The sequence below is a fragment of the Neurospora tetraspora genome (assembly GCF_033439725.1).
Source record: "Neurospora tetraspora strain CBS 560.94 chromosome Unknown B0H65scaffold_1, whole genome shotgun sequence".
In the NCBI taxonomy this organism is placed as follows: Eukaryota; Fungi; Ascomycota; class Sordariomycetes; order Sordariales; family Sordariaceae; genus Neurospora; species Neurospora tetraspora.
In genome coordinates, this window is record NW_026944383.1 from 54,651 (window position 1) to 74,252 (window position 19,602).

The 19,602-nt window shown below is 52.8% G+C and overlaps 7 protein-coding genes across 7 annotated transcripts; 4 read left to right on the forward strand and 3 right to left on the reverse strand.

The window, feature by feature from the left end:
* Positions 1-844: 844 nt before the first annotated feature.
* Positions 845-2,347, forward strand: B0H65DRAFT_5 (Fcf1-domain-containing protein). Its single transcript, XM_062827829.1, has 3 exons — positions 845-1,359; positions 1,461-1,579; positions 1,643-2,347. The coding sequence occupies exons 1-3, from the start codon at positions 955-957 to the stop codon at positions 2,070-2,072; spliced, it is 954 nt and encodes a 317-aa protein (XP_062685470.1). The 5' UTR covers positions 845-954; the 3' UTR covers positions 2,073-2,347.
* Positions 2,348-2,779: 432 nt separating this feature from the next.
* B0H65DRAFT_447150 (uncharacterized protein) lies at positions 2,780-7,268 on the forward strand. The gene is made up of 2 exons (XM_062825851.1): positions 2,780-5,152; positions 5,215-7,268. Exons 1-2 carry the CDS (start codon positions 3,059-3,061, stop codon positions 6,814-6,816), a joined length of 3,696 nt encoding a protein of 1,231 aa, XP_062685471.1. The 5' UTR covers positions 2,780-3,058; the 3' UTR covers positions 6,817-7,268.
* B0H65DRAFT_447153 (Acylphosphatase) lies at positions 7,269-8,769 on the reverse strand. Its single transcript, XM_062825852.1, has 5 exons — positions 8,542-8,769; positions 8,316-8,346; positions 8,167-8,179; positions 7,802-7,871; positions 7,269-7,605 (listed from the first exon to the last, which is right to left on the reverse strand). The coding sequence occupies exons 1-5, from the start codon at positions 8,554-8,556 to the stop codon at positions 7,453-7,455; spliced, it is 282 nt and encodes a 93-aa protein (XP_062685472.1). The 5' UTR covers positions 8,557-8,769; the 3' UTR covers positions 7,269-7,452.
* A 359-nt stretch (positions 8,770-9,128) lies between these two features.
* On the reverse strand, positions 9,129-10,791 carry B0H65DRAFT_415629 (armadillo-type protein; the record flags this gene model as incomplete). Its single annotated transcript, XM_062823996.1, has 3 exons — positions 9,129-9,744; positions 9,809-10,343; positions 10,497-10,791. The coding sequence occupies 3 exons, from the start codon at positions 10,789-10,791 to the stop codon at positions 9,129-9,131; spliced, it is 1,446 nt and encodes a 481-aa protein (XP_062685473.1).
* A 2,342-nt stretch (positions 10,792-13,133) lies between these two features.
* B0H65DRAFT_543450 (uncharacterized protein) lies at positions 13,134-14,303 on the forward strand (the record flags this gene model as incomplete). Its single annotated transcript, XM_062829225.1, has 2 exons — positions 13,134-14,049; positions 14,113-14,303. The coding sequence occupies 2 exons, from the start codon at positions 13,134-13,136 to the stop codon at positions 14,301-14,303; spliced, it is 1,107 nt and encodes a 368-aa protein (XP_062685474.1).
* Positions 14,304-15,756: 1,453 nt separating this feature from the next.
* B0H65DRAFT_415314 (60S ribosomal protein L9) lies at positions 15,757-16,812 on the reverse strand (the record flags this gene model as incomplete). Its single annotated transcript, XM_062823977.1, has 4 exons — positions 15,757-15,810; positions 15,899-16,076; positions 16,175-16,478; positions 16,767-16,812. The coding sequence occupies 4 exons, from the start codon at positions 16,810-16,812 to the stop codon at positions 15,757-15,759; spliced, it is 582 nt and encodes a 193-aa protein (XP_062685475.1).
* Positions 16,813-17,915: 1,103 nt separating this feature from the next.
* On the forward strand, positions 17,916-19,353 carry B0H65DRAFT_253 (vacuolar protein sorting-associated protein 26). The gene is made up of 3 exons (XM_062822503.1): positions 17,916-18,713; positions 18,788-18,929; positions 19,024-19,353. The coding sequence occupies exons 1-3, from the start codon at positions 18,024-18,026 to the stop codon at positions 19,173-19,175; spliced, it is 984 nt and encodes a 327-aa protein (XP_062685476.1). The 5' UTR covers positions 17,916-18,023; the 3' UTR covers positions 19,176-19,353.
* Positions 19,354-19,602: the final 249 nt, after the last annotated feature.

Genomic DNA, 19,602 nt, shown 5'->3' on the forward strand with positions numbered 1-19,602 from the left:
AGTAATAGAATTAGTATAGGGGATAGTAGTTGCAATAGCAATAACCGTATTAATACCCTCCGTAGTAAACAATTAATTGGATTAATAACTCTAAATAACTTTATGTAAAAAAATAACGCTAACGACGTAGATCTAGCGATACGCAGGCCTCGATTTGGTAGCCTCAGTTGTACGGCGGTGTAGGCGCGCTTCTAGCGGCTGGGCAAGTGCACGTGCAAGAATATATGAGGCGGGTCTAAAGGAATACTTTTTCTGGTCTACGGGAATACCGATTTCGGTGAAAAAGGCCACTTTTGTACACGCAGTGGTGTCAAGCCAATGGATAAGTCTGGATAACCCAATGCTACCATTTCGATACTCCTAGTCACTCGGCGAATATCACTAATGTGTCGCTGTAGCAGCCAAACCTAGGGGCTCAACTGTTAGTCTAAGAGTACCGCAAAGTTGCTGTGGAGGGTGTACAAAAGTGGCCTTTTTCACCGCTAAAGAGATGGGGCCGCACTACGCTTGGACCAGCTAAACCTACCTCAACACCCTGGGCCAATTGCCTGCCTGGAAATTTTTCTAGGAAGTGAGTTTTGAAAGTTTATGAAGAACTCGCAGTGAAGGGTAGATTGGACCAAACAACGACCATTGACCGACTTTTTCGTGTCTTTTTCTGAGGACGACTTCGGTATTTGACTAGAGACTATCTGGTCATTCTCTTTTGTGGCTTCTTGAGAGATTTGGGTCATTTTCAGATCTTCTCTTGTCGCCTCTCAGTTTTGCCTTCGACATCGAACCGACAGACGAGGGTGGGCCTTTATCACTTCACTACCTACTCATACAACATCTCACTTTCCACTTTTCCCTTCGTCAGATTTGGTTGTTCAACCTTCCTCCCGGCGACGACCAAGCCCCCATCGGTCAACCTAAAATACCCACAACAACCACAGCCACGGCAACACTCTCACAATGGGTAAGAGCAGGAAGGCCTACAAGAAGCTGATGCGCTCCTTCGAGCAGCTCGGCTTCCGCCAGCCCTATCAGCTGCTCCTGACCAGCGACATCGTGCTCGACACGGTCAAGCTCGACGTCATGAACCTGTTCCAGAAGACGCTCAACACCAAGGACATCAAGCCCATGATCACCCAGTGCTGCATCCGCGCCCTGTACGCAAAGAACAAGCCCGGCCCTGACAGGGACCCGAACGTCCCAGCTGCCATCGAGCGCGCCAAGACCTTCGAGAGGAGACGGTGCGGCCATCTGATGGACCAGGACCCCCTTACCGAGCGCGAGTGCATGCTCTCGGTTGTCGACCCCAAGGGCAAAGGGGAGAACAAGTTCCGTTATGTGGTGGCGAGTAATGATGAGTGGTTGGTAAGTTCATTAATGGGTTGGAGATCAAGATATTCTTAGATGGAAGGGAACTTTTTTTGTGAGCTTAAGAGGCGTGTTGCTAACTTGTTTGTTTTCAACAGAGACACAGGTTGAGGTCGGTGGTGCCCACGCCACTCATGTACTGCCGCAGGAGTGTCATGATCCTTGAGCCCATGTCCGACGCATCACAGCAAATCAGAGACAGAGAGGAGCGTCAAAAGTAAGTCATCACCAATTGCCAAACACCCGACCCGTTCGAACGCTCTACTAACACAGTCTACAGGTTCAAGGATGGTATCATCAGAAGGACACTGAAGAGGAAGAGAGAGGATGGCGACGAAGGCGAAGAAGACTCCGAAGGCGATTCCGACAGCGAGGGCGAGGAAGTCCAGAAGGAAAAGTCGACAGATGGGGCCCCGGACGCTGCCGGTTCCGCGGAACAGGAACAGACGCAGAAGAAGAAGAAAAAGAAGAACTACGGCCCCAAACAGCCAAATCCACTGGCCTTGAAGAAAGCCAAGAAGGAAGCCGACAAGAAGAAGAAATCGCCATCAGATCAACAAAAACCGAAGAAACCCGCGGAGACGAATGCGGAATCGACAGCCGAGGGCAAGGCTAAGCGGAAGAGGCGCAAAAAGACCGGCGCCGGCGCTGCGGAGGGTGGGGAGCAGTCGGCCGGCCAGGGGGAAACGGCCGCTGTTAGTGAGGAGTGAATTTCCTCCATTAGGTGTTGAATAACGGTGTTACAAGTCGGTTATTTCACGGGTTATGGGTGCGGATGACAGGGCTACGACAAAGACCGTTGGAATCGGCTTTTTGTGAATCCGTGGCGTGAGCCATGGGATCGCATTGTCTTGGGCGGCCAATGGCACTATCGTCTACTCATACGATACCAAGCATACAGATGTCGACGCCACCGTATACCTTGTCTACTACTGTTCGGTTTACGGATTACTGGTATCACGACCATTGAGTAGGGACGAGAAATCCGACATTGCAAAAGCGTCGGACCATGAAGAGCAACATGGATAACTGGCCGTCTGTTGGCATGTGGTGCGGCGTCGCCAGGCCAAGACAGGTGGGGGGGACACTCAGGCCGAAGGGAGACCAAGGTGTACCTACAAGGAGTTGTACTTGAGGCGCTTTTTAGGTAGGGCAGGATCAAGTAGAATTTCAAGCGAATTCAGGGATGACCGGCGTACGAGTACGGTGGATTGAGGACCAAAGTTGTTTAGCGTCTGTGTTGTTGATTCTCTGGAAATTTCAGGCGACGCGTATCAGTAACAACCCCCCTCCAGCCCCCCTGCCCCTAACTTGTAGTGTAAACCTGAGACAGGGGTAATGGTGGGGAGTCTGCAGTGGGCAGCATACGTACCTCCACCCCAAGCGGAAGTGACAGGCCATTACAAAATGTCGATGTGTGCAGGTGGTTGCGCCCAGTTGCTGCCCATTCCTTTGAAACGCACCGCATCAACCCGACACACCTACGCTTCCCGTGACAGAACGCCATCTCGTCCAGAGTACAGACCCCGCCGGTCTCAACCTTCCCCTCCCATCATCCGACTTATTGCGCCTGTCAACGGTTGCTCCCAATTCGATCAACTTCATATTTGGACTCCGGCCAGCGGAACAGCCCAACAAGCGTGTTTGGGCCGCGACCAATTCATCACAGTGACCGAGTACGTGAAAGACACACGCCATGCCGGGACTCGGTGCAGGCCCGGCTGGCGACGACCACCAACAAGCCTCGGCAACTGGTGCCCCAGCCGTGTCACAACCCGGTAACGCTGCCGCGCCCGTCCAAGAACCGCCCGAGCTCGACGACTTCGGCTTGCCCATCCCGAAGTACCACGGGAAGACGACGGCGACAGATAAAAGTTCAGAGAAAAAGGAACCAAACATGGCATTAAGTAGCAGCCACAAATCCGACAAGCCCGATATGGACTGCGAGAACAGAAACAGCGATGCGCAGGCGCCGCAACTCTCTTCAGATGCTCGACACGAACATTGTAAACAACAAGGCGGATCCTCGACAGCCCTACGGAATCCGAGCATCTCCACTTCGAAAGCTCCGGAGATGCCGTCCGAACCTCCATCAACAGAGGCCAAGTCAACAGTCGCGTCGGAGAAGAAGCCGGTAGCAGCGAACGAGCCACCCAAGTACCAAGATTTGGCCATAGCCGAAGTCAGGAAAGATCAAGAGCTTCCTCCGGGCCATAGGCGCGAGACTAGCATGGGAGGCGCCAGGGCTCTTGGCGTAGCCGGCACGTCTGGCTTCTCCCATCAACAGCTGACACTGAACCAGCCCTCGGAGGAGAAGAAGAAAGACGAGGACGACGAATGGCAGGAAATGCCGGCATATGCGCCGTATGACATCTACGATGACGACAACAAGCTGATCGCGCGAGAACACGACGAGTCAGAGGAAGAGAAGGTCCAGTACGAGGGACTAGGTGGCGCAGGCAAGGGATACACTAGGGTCCTCCTCGACGACGACGCCGAGTCCCAGACCAGCATGGACGAGAACACCCAGTACCTATTCAAAGACCCAGGAGGAGGCACAGGCGTGGCAGAGGAAGACGACGCGCAGCGCGACGCCGTCAGCCAACTTCAAGCTACCAAGGAGTTGCTTACAGAGGGCCAAAGGATCGCGTATGTCGGCTTGACGAGGCTGGAGCTGTCGGTCATGGTGAAGGAGGTTGACGATCTTCAGCAAGGGAGGAGCAAGCCAAAGAAGGAAGTCACCTTCGCCGCGGAGAGCATGAGGATGTGGAGTCAGAAGATGATGATGCGCTTGTACTCGCACATGGACATCAGCCCGGCCGAGCAGATCATGATCGAGCAGCTTGCTGCGCACGGTGTTATGCCTCAAGATCTGACTCCGGTGCTAATGGCAAACGCGAGGGTCAAGAACCCCATGGCTGACGAAGCAAGCAAAAGAGATTCGACGTCGTCTGCGTCGAAATCTTCAGGTCCCAACTCGATACCCCCGTCCCCAAACTCAGAGTCACCTGCCGAACCTCCGCCGCCGTACTCAATCGACGATAAGTCAGAACTGGACGAGGCGGTCAGGATGCCCTCGCAGATGCCGACCTCGCAAAAGATCGATATCGATCTGAGGTGGACGGTACTGTGCGACTTGTTCCTCGTCCTCGTTGCGGATTCTATCTACGACGCCAGGTCAAGAACCCTACTCGAGAGAGTCGCCAAGGATCTGGAGATTCCCTGGGGTGACATCTGCCGGTTTGAGAAGAAAGTGACAGATGCCCTGGAGATGCAGCAGGCCGTTGAGAAGGAGAATTGGAACGAGGAAGAGCACAAAGAGAACCGGCGCAAGATGGCCCTCAAGAAACGCTACCTCATGATGGGCCTAGCAACTGTCGGCGGCGGCTTGGTTATCGGCTTGTCTGCCGGCCTGCTTGCCCCGGTGATTGGTGCTGGCCTGGCCGCGGGCTTCACGACGATTGGTGTCGGCGGTACAACCGGCTTTTTTGCTGGCGCCGGAGGTGCTGCCATTATCACGTCCTCGGCCGCGGCATCTGGTAGCATCATTGGTGTCCGTGCGGCCAACAGGCGAACGGGCGCCGTCAAGACATTCGAGTATAGACCGCTACACAACAATAAGCGGGTAAATCTAATTGTAACAGTGTCTGGGTGGATGACGGGCAAGGTGGATGACGTCCGGTTGCCCTTCAGTACGGTGGATCCGTTGATGGGTGATATTTACTCGGTTCTGTGGGAACCGGAAATGCTGACCAGTATGGGAGATACCATTAATATCTTGGCTACAGAGGTAAGTACTCGTCCTTCACACGAGAGTCATGACGGAGGCAAGTGGTATTAACTCGTCTCTAGGCCCTCACCCAAGGTCTCCAACAGCTCCTAGGCAGTACCATCCTAATAGGCTTAATGTCTGCGATTCAGCTGCCGGTCGTGCTTACCAAGCTCTCCTATCTCATCGACAACCCCTGGGCTGTCTCTCTCGACCGTGCCACTGCAGCTGGTCTCATTCTCGCAGATTCGCTTATTGACCGCAACTTGGGAACCCGTCCCGTCACTCTTGTGGGATATTCCCTGGGTAGCCGCGTTATCTACTCCTGCCTGCAGGAGCTCGCCAGGAAGGGCGCTTTTGGCTTGGTCCAAAACGTCTATCTTTTTGGCAGCCCAATTGTCGTACAGACGGATGAATACCTGCGTGCGCGTGCCGTGGTCTCTGGTCGCTTCGTCAACGGATACAACCGCAACGACTGGATCTTGGGGTATCTTTTCCGTTTAACCAATGGCGGTATCAGGCGCATTGGCGGTCTTGCCCCCATCGAGGGGATTGCCGGGATAGAAAACTTTGACGTCACGGAGTTCGTGGTGGGTCACATGGATTACCGTACGGCGATGCCACGGCTCCTTCGTGAATGCGGTTGGATGGTCGAGAACGACGAGTTTGTCGAAATCGAGGAGCCAGATCCGGAGAACCATCAGGAAAGACAACGCGAACTCATTAATGAAATTGAAGAGGCGAGGAAGGAGCTCGAAAGGGAGGGGAGGGAAAGAGCGGGGAGTAAGAGCGGCGGCGCATTCAGCTTCTTCAAAAAGAAGAAGCCAAAGAGGCAAGAATGGGAAGTTTACGAGGACTCGGCCAAAGCGGGAGGCAGCGCCTCCGGGAGCGGTGGAAAGACGGAGGACAAGGACGGTAATAATCACGGCGTACTCTTCGACGTCGACGCCATCCGCGCCGAGCTGGCCAAGGAGGCCAAGGAACAACAAAAGAAGAAGGGGGGCTCCTCCCAAAACGGCGGCGCCGGCGTTAATGAGGATCTACTTCGGGTCAAGGAGATCAAGAGCACCCTGCCGCCCATGAAGCTTCCTCTCGGCCCGCCGGCGCCAGTAATAAAGGGCTCGCGAGACCATCTGAGGGAGACCAGGAGCGCCAGCCTCGGGGCGGTGCCGCCGTATCGCGGGTTCTCGAGCGTCGAGTACAACAACAGGCACCAGTCCACCGTTTCGTTATCAAACGATCGCAAAGAGGAAAACGCCTGGAACTCGCCACCACCACCGTCAACGACAAGCTCGTCTCGTCAGTACGATTACAGCGCTGGTCATGGAAAGGGTGGGTTTGGAGGAGGCGGGTTCGGAGCGGATGACTACGGCTACAGTGGCGGTGGTCGCCAGCACGACGATGACAGCGAAATTCAAATGACTTTTGATACGGCTTTTGAAGCATCTCCTCCTCCTCGCTCCAAGCCAAGTGCTGCCAGCGGCAAGCAGTCTTCGTATGGACATACAAGTTCATCAGCAGGCTACGGGACTTCAGCTTCGGCATCAGCCTCAGCCCCGGCGAGACCGGAGATCAAGTCAGCGCAGACGGTGCCGGTTCTCCCGGCAGCTAATAATCCGTGGGCAGACTTTGATGACGACGACGATTTTGGCAAGGAGAAGGAGATTTCTATGACGTTTGCTTAGTGGATTGCATCTATAGTGGGAGTGATGGTTCATCCCGGCTGCAAGAGTGAGAGGGAGAAAGAATAAGTACAATACCCACTCACAGTATTATTATTAGCCTTGCTTTTACAGAGGCAGGCGAAAGAGCAAGAAGAGGTTACAGGCACAGGAAAAGCAGTGGCCAGAGACAGGTCAGCAGCCTGGAAAGAGAGAAAAAAATGGAAAAGTAATGATGGCGGAGGGAATACTTTGGAATTTATAGGTGTCAGGGAAACGAGCTGTTTTGTTAGTATATAGTTATGAACGGGCAGGTATCGTGGGCGGGTGGACTGTTTGGAGCTTGGAACACATTGGGTTGTGGTGCGGTGTTGTGGATAGCATATGAAGCATAATGATGTTCGTATTTATCTTTTTTTTTTGGTGTAACAAGGTAGAGATGAATCAACTTAACTGGTCATGAAGAAATGAACAAGTCTTACTTGGAATCTTATCTCGTGAGTTTCTTAGGAGTCTTTGTATATGTGGTTGGTGTCTTCACCAGCATAGACAGGTTGTTCCTCCTTCAATAATCCGCCATGGAGCTTCAAGATAACTCTTCAGGTTCCGGTTCCGGCTTTCCCCTGCTGTGTCTATCGTCGGGATCACTCTCTCATCAAATCAACCCCTCCTAACCTCAAACTTCGACTCCCCATCCACCAACTCTCTATCCTCCACATCCAGCTTAGAAACAAGCGCGTGCGTTGGTCCCTTCTTCAAGTCCTTCATGAGCTGGGCGACGGAGGTTTCGTCTCCTTGGGCTTCTCCTTCGACCTGTAGTTTTGAATCAAATGAGAGGGGGGTTAGTTAGTTAGTCAGTTGTTAAAGAGGGTTTTTAGTGCAATGATCGGTGAGTGATCGGTGATCATAAGGATTGAATGATTGATTTAAGTAGGGAAATGTGGTAGTAGAAGGAGATGTAGATGGGAATGTAAATGTCCGGATGCAGATGCAGATAGATGTAACTTGCCTTTTCGTCGGATCGGTTACGGACCCAGCCTGTTAGGTTGAGTTCTTGGGCTCGGTTGGCTGTGAATTTTCTTTTTGTATGTATGTACGGGTTAGTCTTTGATCACCAAATCAGTTTACTTGGTTGAAGATGATGAGATATGTGGATTTGTGGGAAATATAAAAAGATGAAAAGGTCTTGCAGAAGTAAAACGTAAAATACTATGAATGAAACAGTGCCGTATACTTTGTTTCGATGGGAAGAAGAACCCACATCAAGTAATGCAACATAGTGATATAAGAGCAAAACAAAACAAAACAAAAGAAAACGAAAGCAGACTTAAATGGAACTTAAAGACAAGAATGATATAGCCTTCCACAACTTACCGGTAGAAAACACCTTCAATATTTCCATAAGTCAGGATCATCAACCCAAACATTCAGGGAGGAAATCGTCGAGCTCCGAGCCCCGAACCAATCATTCATTGTTGCTCGAGTGGCCGAGACGAATGGTAAGTATCAAGTATCTATCATACCTTGAACCCTGCCATGGGCAAGAAAGTAAACCTATTTTCATTGGGAAACCAGAAGGTCAGTAACAGGTCTTTTCACCTATCCTCAAGTCAAACGACTTATACATAACAGCAGCTGCCAAGAGCTCGTGATAAGCTCAGAGGTCAAGATGAGTGAGTCTGTATCGTTCTTCTTTGTGAAGCTCTAGGAGCAGTCTGTATAAATGGTGACGAATATAGAAGAACTTACTCTTTTAGTTCCCATTGTGACTGTTTCCTGAAATGTTGGTTTATGATTTGTTTGCGCTTGGTCGCGTGTTGCTGTTTGGCTCTTTGCGTGTTGGCGCCTCGAAGCTCAGCTACCTAGGGGTGTGATGTCAGAGGGGCCCGGGGGTCGAAGTGGAAGGAGAGGTCTGATGAGATAAGGAGAGGTTAGTGGGGTAGCTCATGCCTTATGGCGGTTACGTAATTGGGTAATAAACAGGTCTATGATGGGGTATAGTATCGTGTATTAACGACCTCGATGGTTGAATATTTGGCGACAATTTACTAGACCTAGATTTCATGGCAGAAGTACGAATGTTGGAGGGTAGCTCATTGTAAAATGGATAGGTTCAGAATTGAGAGCAATCCAGGATACACAGTCATTAGCCGTCATGGTGGCCCTGCCCACTTCCACAAAGACTCGTGTGCCCCATAGCAATTCACCTCATGAGCCATCCATCGGTCATTGAACATCATGAAACCATTCTTGCACTAATAGTAATGCGGTAGTCGTAGTAAACATAGAGCTCTCATGCAATGCATCCATCCCGATCCCTCAAACATGCCCACCCATCACTTGGTATCAAAGCTGTACTGCAACCATCCACCAAGGGCGCGCAGGCTTTCCCACCGGACATTTTCATCAGCTTCGCCCATCAACTCCATGATTCGTGATTTGATACCATATCTCTCCAGCTGGCTTCGCTTCTCGGGTGCTTCGCGAACCAAGAAGCCAACATCATTGCACGCAATCGCCAATACCGCCTTGTCGTTCTCCCAAGGCTTCTGCATAATCTCGGCCAACTTGCGCACAATCTCGCCATTCTCGTAGTCCAGAATCTTGCGAGCGTTTTCCGCCCAAAAGACAGTGCTGCGATGCGGGGGCGACCATCTCAGATGGCCCGAGTTGACCTCGGCGACGTACTCGTCAAATGTCGTTTTGGTCTTGGTGTACTCTTCAACAAGCTCCCGCAGCTTGTCTCGATCCTCAACAAGATCTGGATCCGTAAACTGCCGGCTCGAAAGGTTCTGCAGCAACTGGGGGAGGCGAGCAAGCACGGCAGTAGGGAGGAGGGAGTTCTGGTTGTTCGACAGCAAGTTGTAAAGCGTTGCGATGAGGAGTCGCGTCGTCTTTTCCTTTGGCGAGAGTCGGAGAAGATGGGTATAAAGCAGCACAATCTCGTATTCACTGTGGTAGAGTTTGGGTTAGCATTTGTTTTTTTTTTTCATTTTTTCTCAAAGGGCCTTCCTACTCGTTCAAATCATCACCAATTTCCGCAGCCTCGAAACTTAACTGCCACAGGACAAGAAGCACATGGTAGAGGAGCTGTAGACCGACTCCGCCACCAACCGAAGCTTCGAAACCGCTCCTTAGGGGGGCGGTAGTCCCACTCCACAGATTGGCTGAGGCATCGCCGCCAGAAACACCAGCAGCAGCACGTAGAATGTCGATCAACGGCCCGACCGTTTCGCTGCGTTGCTTCCAGAATTGCTGCCTGCAGACATGGCTGTAGAGGAGTTGCGAGTACTCTTGGACGCCAATATCCTGCAGTCCGGCGTCCGAGTTCTTGGTTAGGGAAGCTAGATAACTGTATAGCATAGGCAATGCCTTCTCGGCAGTAGCTGTGGATTCATCTCTGGAGCCAGCCATGAGCTTGACGAGAACTATAGAGGTAAGAAGAGGGATCGGGTCTTCGGTGTTGGTCGAATGCGCAAGGAGCGGCAGGATGTCCTTGTAGGGATTGGAATCGTCAGATTCGAAGAAGGCTTTCGACAGAGCGGGAACATCTGTGATACAACAGGTTAGACAAAGTCGGTTGATAGGTATACATGGATATGCGACGTCACTGTTTACTGGCAGTTGCTACGGGAATGATGGATGAAAGAGGTGGACGAGTGGAAGGAGCATATCACGGGTAGTAGGAAACGAAGGGAACCAACTGTCTAGCAAGTCGCTGAGCAAGACGAGGAGGTACTGGCACACGTCTGGTCGCTTGGACGCCGATTCTAGCACGCTCCTCTTTTCATTCTTGCCAGTAAAGAGTGTCTTGTATCCATCCAGGTCGGCCTCGATGACTTGTTTGCGCACATCCCGCTTGACTTTGTCGACAGCCCGGATCTTTGCCAACTGCTCCTCCGTCAGAGTGCCTGCGCGGACGGCGCCATCCCACGGGATGGGCCGTTGACGGATATTGCTTTGCAGCGACGCGAGATAGGTTGGCGGGTCCAGGGACATGGTGAATAGGTGTCGAAGCTGATGCGCTCAGTCGGAGAGCTCGAGGCAGCTTCTGCGTGTTTGAAGACTGTCCTTGTCGGTTCAGCGCGGGGATGTTGTAGGTATGGTGTGTAGTTGATGATGGAGCTTCTTGGCAAGGCGGGCGAGATGACGGGCTGGTCTGAGGTGTAGGATGCACTGATGTTGGCAGTTCCAGCATGTGGGCGTTCGCAGCCGCAGCGGCCACCTCCAGCGGGCAAGGGAACCTCGATGATGCGCAACAAGGAGAGCTCCCTGCAGCTTTCCCCATCAGCCCCAGCTTTTTAGTTGCACCTAAAATCCGCTCTATGGGCAGCTCATAACAATTTGAAGCAAATCACTTCCAGTCATCCATCTGGTCTTTGCACCACGCTCTCGTCACCCTGAGAGGATAGTGACACCTCAGTCTCGAGTATATATAATGGTCGCCTCTTCACAAATGATGGGCTGGCATTAAGTTCCTGTTACCAAGCTTTCTTACAAGATGCGTTCAAGATGCCTGTACTATCCATACGAACCCGTCAACCAGCCTCACAAACGGTGAATAGCTCTCCCTACCTCTACACAGCGAGATACGGCTTATTATCAGAGATTCAATGCACAGCTTCATCTGGGCCACCACCGACTCGGTCCAGTCATGAGCCTTTGGAAGGGTCCCATCACGAATGATGCCAAGACGCATATCTTGGCACCAATGGCACCTGTAGCACTGCCCTATGTGCCTATCCAGCTGCCGGTTGATGATGCGATGTATGCAATATTCGCATATAGTTCGATATCCTGCACATCGCCGGCCTTGCTTCGAACAATGTCCGGTCACTGAGACGAAAAAAAAAGATGGTGCTGGGAGGGTCCAGGATACTTGCACACTGTCAAAATAAGCCGTACTGCTTATGCAGGCACAAGCAAGATTGACAGGGAAAAGACGCCGTCGGTGATCGAGTGGGTGATGGGACCGTTAACGGGACTCGCGTGGAGTGTTGGACTTCAACCAGGGCAAACAAGTCGAAACATGACCGCCAAAAAAGACCGCGATTCCACCCATATGCAAGAGGCAGACCCGAGAAGGCCCTACAGCTTCCATATCCACCTTGTCATGCAAGAAGGATACTTGGGACGTTTCGATACGAACAAGATCCAGTCAATCGGAACGACCAAGTTTTTTCGGTCTTCATTCGGGCATTCCCTTGAGAACCCTTAGATCTCCAGGGCGGGAGCAGCGTCAATGAAGGCATTCGCTAGCGCTGTGATTGATGGATGGACCTGAAAGTAAAGAAAGGGATTGTGACGAATGGCAGTTGCCTTTCCAGGGAATATTAGCCGTCGGTCCAAAAAACCGAGGGGTTGGGTGCTACGGTGCTGAGAAGTCTAGGTCAGCCCTCTCAGCGCGGGAGTGAGACGGAGTGTGCCTGGCTGGAGTGGTGCCGTCGACGACTTTTTTTTGCGAGGAGGTTGGGGACGGGGAGCCAAAAACGATGGCACCGCACCTTGCACCCAAACCCGCCCTGGCCGCCCACAACTGCTTGGCCCTCCACCACCCTGACACCCTCCTCCGCCCGACCACCCCCGAACAGGGCCTCCGTGGACCTTGACCAAGGCTAAGGTAGGTATTAAAATCTGCAGTGACGAAGGCTGCATCCTGCTGCATTCTCCCGTTTTCCCTCTTCCCTCTTTTTCTTCCTTTTCCTTCTCCTAGTCCGTCACTGGAGTGTGGAACCGGTTCTCATATTTCGGTCTCAGTCAGTCGGTTTCCCGTCGCTGAACAACCATCACCAACCTACTCAGTCGCGGCTCATTTTGAGCTTACACTGGTTCTAGGGCGCACCCCGCGCAACCCAGCAGGACAAGGAAACGAGAGCGAGAAAGATCTGGTAATCAGTGGTACCGTTTGGTTCATCCAGGAGAGACGCGATAAGCCCGACGAGCAACAAATCAGTCGAAAAGCGCAAAACAGCATCACTCAGGTTGAAAGCAGCTTTAAAGTTACAGCAACCGATACACGCACATTCTCAGATTCACACCAGAACGACGGGAGCGACCGCTGCACCGCTGCATCTGCACACCACTGCTAAAGCCCCACCCCGCTCACCGCCGTAACCGACATCCGACACGCGATAGAAGCAGCCCTCGAAGCTAGCAGCTAGCACGATCGGCAGGAACTTTGCACGGCCCACCCAGCCCCGGCCCGGACCTTCAAAAGCGGGCCCCGTCCGGCAGACGACCGGGATATTTGTACCGACCAACAATCGGGGACGGCACATCTCCACCGGCACACTGATATTCTGCGGTTTTGAGAACTTGATATCCAAACAGCAATCCTCACCATGGCGTCCCGGAAATCGCCGCTGAGTCTGTTCTCAGCCCTTTTGCTGGCCTGCGCGACGCTCCCGCAGTATGCAGCTGCAGCTCCCTACCCACAGCCAGAGCCACAGGCAAATGTTGTCTGGTACACCTCCGTCTGGACCGACACGTTGACGCAGACCCACACCAGCGTCTGGAGTACTGTAGTCGGAGCTATGGCCACGAACGGCCCCGACTGCGTTCCCAACACCAGTCTTGGCGAGTCAGCATGCGGCAGCATTTGCTGTGCGGCATCGCAGAAGTGTCAATACGCCGGCCAGTGTATGGAGAGGGGTCCCAACGACGGCGCCCCATTTTTGGGCAGCACCTTGGCCGGTCACACTTACACTACCCAGTACAGCGCCCCTTACCGTCCTACCAGCGGCGCTACGGGAACAGCAGCCAGCGCTACAGCCAGCAGCACAGGCGGTGCGGCCGGTGGTGCAGCCGGTGGCGGCACGGCTGATACCGGTCTGAGCGGAGGAGCGATCGCGGGTATCGTTATTGGCACACTCGCCGGTGTTGTTCTGCTTCTGCTGCTGTGCGCATGCTGCATCGTGCGTGGCCTGTGGCACGGGTTCCTGGCCATCTTCGGCATCGGAGCAGGCAACAAGAGGACCAGGGAGACGGTCGTCGAGGAGGAGCGGTACGCTCGCCACAGCGGCCGGAGAGACTCCCACGGCTCTTGGTATGAGGGCGCCGCCGGCGGTCGTCCCAGCGGAGCCGCTGCGCGCAAGGAGAGCAGTGGTAAGGGTCTGATGGGCGCCGGAGCAGCTCTCGGTACGCTCTGGCTCTTGCTCGGAATGAAGAAGGATAAGAAGAAGGAGTCGTCGAGACGCAAGTCCAGGAGCGAGAATAGCAGCTATTACTATTCTGATTATACCTCCAGCGGAAGCCCTAGTAAGTTACAACCAGCTGGCAAAGCCAGAGAGTTCTGAATACTGACCTTGGAAACACAAATAGGCTCGTTCAGTAGCGATAGACGAACTCGGCGCTCTGCGCGCTCTGCCTCTGCCCACGGCGCTGGTAGGACCAGGACAGCCAGCAGAGTGACCAGGACGACGACTCGCGTGTCGCGCGTTAGCTCCGTGCCTCCGCCGCCTCCTGGTCAGCGCCGCATTCCATCGAGGTCTCCCGGTCCTATGAGGGGATGAAGTTGAAGCCCGAAGAAACTCGGCCCCGACCTTGACTGATTCCCCGCAGCCGCTGCACTTCATCTGTCTGGACTCATGCAGCATGCATGCATGCCCTGAGAGATGACAGCGACAGCAACCGCCCATTCTCAATTTCTCGTTTCTGTGTATATTTCTTTTCGACTTTCCCGGTTCTCACTATATAACACCCATCCTCCCCTCCCCAGAGACGCTGAGCATTTATGGATTTCCCCACATCTATTCAACGTTCTCACTCACCCAACAATATCCCCATGCTTTTTGTTTTCACGGCGTTATGAGCTCAGATTTACGAGGTCACGGAGGATTTTCTCAAGGGGTTTCTTTTTTTTTCAAAGCTCGTTGATATATATGATGGGTCTCCACGACGTGGGACGATGGGTCGATTGGAGGCTGTGGAGGATGAAGATGGAATTGAGCGAGCGAGTTCTCTGAGCGAGCAAGTCTTATTTGGGAGAGAGAAAAGGGAAGAAGTTCGCAGTGGCAGGGATGATGATGATGAGGATTCGGGATCAGGATACGGACATGTGTAATGAATGACTTGATTGATGTATGTATGTATGTGTGCATGAAATGAAAGAATGAAAGGAGAAAGATTTGGTTGAAATGAGATGAGAAGTCAATGATATAATTGGAAATCGTGAACTTTCGTATCTGAAGAATCAAGATTAGTAGTGTGTTGCTTTGCTCGAGGTGTGAACAATTACAATGGGGAATACGGATTTGTATGAACTCTATAGGAGGCGGGCAGAAGATGAGCTGGACACTGGTGTTGGAGTTCGACTGGTTGAATGTATGGTCGGGTTTGCTTTGGCCTTGGTTGCTCGTGGCCAGAAAAGTTCGGTGCAACAACCCCTGAATTGTGCAGAAGTGATCGTTATCATGTCCTGTGTCTTTATAACATTCCCTCGGCGCAAAAAGCACACGTTTAGACGATGGGCTTTCAACCAAAGTTGTTGATCATTAATAGATTTGGTCTCTGGAGACTCTTCGACAGGCTCATCTACCGAGTTAGTCTGGGTATCATATGTCCACCAGCCTAACAAACAGAATCATCCCTAACATCTTCTTTGGCGCTCTCGTGATGCCCATTTTCCCAGACATGTACGGTCGTCACACACTCGATGCTCGGTTTTGTTGTTTGGGTATTCTCTCGTTATGTTCTGCTGTTGCGTTTTCCTGGTCCAAGGAGAACACATGTGACATGCCCGTCTCTCCTCCCCAGTCACCCGCTGGAAGAGGAGGGCGCCTCCCAAGACGTTGATGCTAGGTAATTGGCGAGAACCCGAGAAAGGGGGGTGATTCTTCAAAAGATTTGCCCATTTTGCCCGTAGCGAAATTTTTCCCTTACGCTACAAAACATGCAAATGCCAAAGACCCTTGCCACTCCGGTGAGACCCATAAAGCACAAAGAAACCCATGCCGAGCCGCACGTTTACTGGTCCTCGACAATGTTGCCCTTCTCGGAGACGTAGATACCATCAAGGAACTGCAAGCGGTGTTAGCAAAACAAGCCATCGTTTGCTGGCTCCTCCACCAGCCCATATAGCCCCGGGGGTATAGCTTTCGCAACGTACCTTACGGATATCCTTGTTGCGCACCCGGCAGATCTGCTGGATATCAGCAGCGGACTGGGAGACACCCTCGAGGGAGTTGCCGGAGAGGACAAGCTCATCCTTCTGGGCCTTGGAGATCTCGACATCGACACCGGGCTGCATAACGACGCGGCGGACGATCTTCTCGCCGATGAAGTTACTGCACGCATGCTCTAGTCAGCACTTCTGTTCCACCTCGGCGCATGCGCCACCTTTTATCCCCATTCCTCCGCGTGTAGGACTCGTTTCCAAACGTACCGGATCTCGACCTCGAAGTTGCCAGTCTCGGCGTTCTTCTCAACGTTGACGTTGATGGGGAAATGGGCATAGACGTAGCGCATCTTGTACTTGAAGCCCTTGGTGACACCGATGATCAAGTTGTTGATGAGGGTGCGGACGGTACGGAGAGCGGCGACGTTCTTGCGGTTGCCATGGTGGATCTCGAGGCCGATGATGCCCTTCTTGATGACGGAGAAGTTGACGGCAATGTGGCTGAGGTCCTTAACGAGCTTGCCACGGGGGCCCTCGACGGTAACGATCCTGGACTTGATCGAGACCTTGACTGTAAACCGAAAGTGGCGTTAGTGATACGCAGCTTATACGCGACAGGCCCAAACACAGTCGTTTCGATTCCCAAGCTCGGCCGGCCAGCGAAAAACGTCCATCCCCCATATAGCAACCAGCCAGCCCAAAGTCGTTGTCCCCATCAATCCATTCCCATGCCAATTCCTCTCTGATGGTTGCCGTCCGTCCGTCGCTCGCTTTCGCCTGGCCAAGCCCGCGCCTCAGCCGTCTTCTTTCGCTCGGGCCGTAGATATCGCAGAATAACGTCAATCAAGCGCAAACGTACCGTTCTCAGGGACCTCCAGGGTCTCCTCACTGTGGATGTAGCGCATTTTGGCGTCGGTCGGAGGGTGAGGAGGTGAGGGTGGTCAGTTCGTCGTCGAGGTGGACTGGGAGGTTGCAAAACCCAAAGAAAAATGTCGATTTTGGGGCGCCCGGAATAATTCAACTTGTGTGTGCCGACCGCCCGCGCTGCCTGCCTTAGGGCAGAGGGGCTGGTGAATGCTGCCATTGGCCCAATTTGCGGCGGAACAGGCCAAAGTGGGGCAAACCTGGCCCGTGCAGGGACCGGTCAGCCTCCGGGTGTGGCTCCAGCCTCACCTTTCCTCACCTGCACTGTCGGTCCTCACTGTGTTCGCGTGCATCTCGTCCAGCAACGCGTTTCTTCAGGCCCGTCATGGTGGAATTGTGACATTCATCACCATGGAAGCTAACAACGGGTGCACGAGGCTATTCGCAAGCTGCACGTTGGGTCTTGGTATAACTGCTTTTTGGCTACGTATACTGGGCATGGGCATATTATCACTACATCACAAGGCAACTGGCAGCACGGACGAAGTTTGTATGATTATTGTCGGTCTTCATGATTTAAATTCGCTGCGATTCTTGAACCAAAAACAAAAGTCTTATGCAACCCCTGCTGATGGTTGATCGCCAAGGTGGGTTTATTAAAGCCAGCGGCCATGTGGTGAGGACCGTGAGCTCTGATTCTGTTGAGTGAGAACGACGGGAGTCGAGTGGTGCAAGCTTGCACAGCTCCAGTTGCCGGAAGATGCTCACGGCGCCAAGCCGGCAATTACACCCCACTTTAGCCCAGCTCGCTCAGTGGGCCGACACCGCCCCGGCGGGGACAAGGAGGGACCGACCAAGCAGTGCCGCATCGCTGACGACGAGCTGGCGCCGCTTCGTCTGAACCTCTGCATCAGTAACAGCTACCTTGTTGCCAGAGACCGTGTTACACGTTCGATATACCGACACTACACCGAACATCGGGAGTAAGCTTCAGTCTGCTGTCAGCCTTTCGTATGTTAGCAATTGAACAGGGTTGAAGCTACAATATCCTCGTGCGAATCCAGTTACTAATTACTTCAATTGTTTAAAGAGTTGCCTGTCCAACCCGAAAGCTACCCACCACCTGGTCCAACTTACAGGGCCATTGCGTCGCGCAGTCCGATTCCCGACCAAGACGTCCCCTTCCTATCCGCAACACATCGCGCCAGGATTATAACCACCCCATCATAATCACGAACCATCGCAGCCTACCATGTCGTACTTCTTTGCAACGCCGGTCGATATCGACATCGTCCTCGACGATGCCGACGAGCGATCCATGGTGGATGTCAAGCTAGACAAGAACCGGCGCGAGAAGGCTCCGCTGTATATGGACGGCGAGTCGGTCAAGGGCGCCGTGACGGTGCGACCCAAGGACGGCAAGAGGCTGGAGCATACGGGCATCAAGGTCCAGTTCATCGGCACAATAGAGATGTTTTTCGACCGCGGGAACCACTACGAGTTCCTGTCGCTGGTACAGGAGCTCGCGGCCCCGGGCGAGCTGCAGCACCCCCAGACCTTCGACTTCAACTTCAAGAACGTCGAGAAGCAATACGAGTCGTACAACGGCATCAACGTCAAGCTGCGCTACTTTGTGCGCGTTACCGTCTCGCGCCGCATGGCCGACGTCATTCGCGAGAAAGACATCTGGGTTTACAGCTACCGTATCCCGCCCGAGATGAACAGCAGCATCAAGATGGACGTCGGCATCGAGGACTGTCTGCACATCGAGTTCGAGTATAGCAAGAGCAAGTACCACCTGAAGGATGTCATCGTGGGCCGCATCTACTTTTTGCTTGTACGGCTCAAGATCAAGCACATGGAGCTCAGCATCATTCGCCGCGAAACAACGGGTGTTGCGCCGAACCAGTACAATGAGAGCGAGACCTTGGTGCGGTTTGAGGTATGTTTTCTCCTGTTTCACCAGCTTATCATGTAAAGCTCCCCCAACCGATTTCTGACTTGCTGGCTATATAGATCATGGATGGCTCGCCATCAAGAGGCGAAACCATCCCCATCCGACTGTTCCTAGGCGGGTTCGATCTGACACCCACCTTCCGTGACGTCAACAAGAAGTTTTCCACAAGATACTACCTCAGTCTGGTCCTCATAGATGAAGGTAGGTTTCAAAACAGGACCAGTTCACCACCCGTCCTCCCTTCACCACTATAACCCTTCACAGTTGCTAACCACCTTTTTCGTCAATATCATAGATGCCCGGCGGTACTTCAAACAGTCAGAGATCATCCTCTACCGACAAGCTCCCGAAATTGCGGCTGCTGCGGCCGCTGCTCCTCCCGGTCAAAACGCTCTACCAGCGCCGCCTCCCAACGATAACCGGCTTGCTGGGATACCTGCTGCTTAAATGATCTCGATGAACCTCCTCCAGGTGGAGCGAGCGAGCGAAAAGCAAGCTGAATGAATGACCAGAGTGTGGCTGAGATGTAAGGCCAATGATGATATAATAATGATTTTTTGGGGAGGATGGTATGACGGGAGGATGAACGGACCGAACAGACAAGAAATGTTGAATTGGTAAAAAGCGAATGCGCGCGCGCAAGACGGTAGCGGTTTCTTTGTTTGTTACTTGGTTGGAGGGAGGGCGGCTCTATCGGGACTTCATAAACTCCATGTGTGAGAATGAGTCTCAAGCTTTACTTTTTACATAAATATTTTCTGACTTAGCATGGCACGGCGTTGGCTTTTCGAAAGAGAAAGAATTATATCATAATCTCAGATGAAGCGGTTGCAGTTGCGCCGGCGCCGCCATCGTTGCTTTCTCTCTCAGCGAC

Bases quoted from the DNA above. Each gene is read 5' to 3' on its own strand.
- B0H65DRAFT_447150 (XM_062825851.1), top strand. From the start codon at position 3,059: ATGCCGGGACTCGGTGCAGGCCCGGCTGGCGACGACCACCAACAAGCC. The intron at 5,153-5,214 runs GTAAGTACTCGT...ACTCGTCTCTAG, and splicing joins TTAATATCTTGGCTACAGAG to GCCCTCACCCAAGGTCTCCA.
- B0H65DRAFT_447153 (XM_062825852.1), bottom strand. The intron at 7,606-7,801 runs GCAAGTTACATC...TCAAAACTACAG, and splicing joins GTAACCGATCCGACGAAAAG to GTCGAAGGAGAAGCCCAAGG.
- B0H65DRAFT_5 (XM_062827829.1), top strand. From the start codon at position 955: ATGGGTAAGAGCAGGAAGGCCTACAAGAAGCTGATGCGCTCCTTCGAG. The intron at 1,360-1,460 runs GTAAGTTCATTA...TGTTTTCAACAG, and splicing joins CGAGTAATGATGAGTGGTTG to AGACACAGGTTGAGGTCGGT. The intron at 1,580-1,642 runs GTAAGTCATCAC...CACAGTCTACAG, and splicing joins GACAGAGAGGAGCGTCAAAA to GTTCAAGGATGGTATCATCA.
- B0H65DRAFT_253 (XM_062822503.1), top strand. From the start codon at position 18,024: ATGTCGTACTTCTTTGCAACGCCGGTCGATATCGACATCGTCCTCGAC. The intron at 18,714-18,787 runs GTATGTTTTCTC...CTGGCTATATAG, and splicing joins AGACCTTGGTGCGGTTTGAG to ATCATGGATGGCTCGCCATC. The intron at 18,930-19,023 runs GTAGGTTTCAAA...TCAATATCATAG, and splicing joins TCTGGTCCTCATAGATGAAG to ATGCCCGGCGGTACTTCAAA.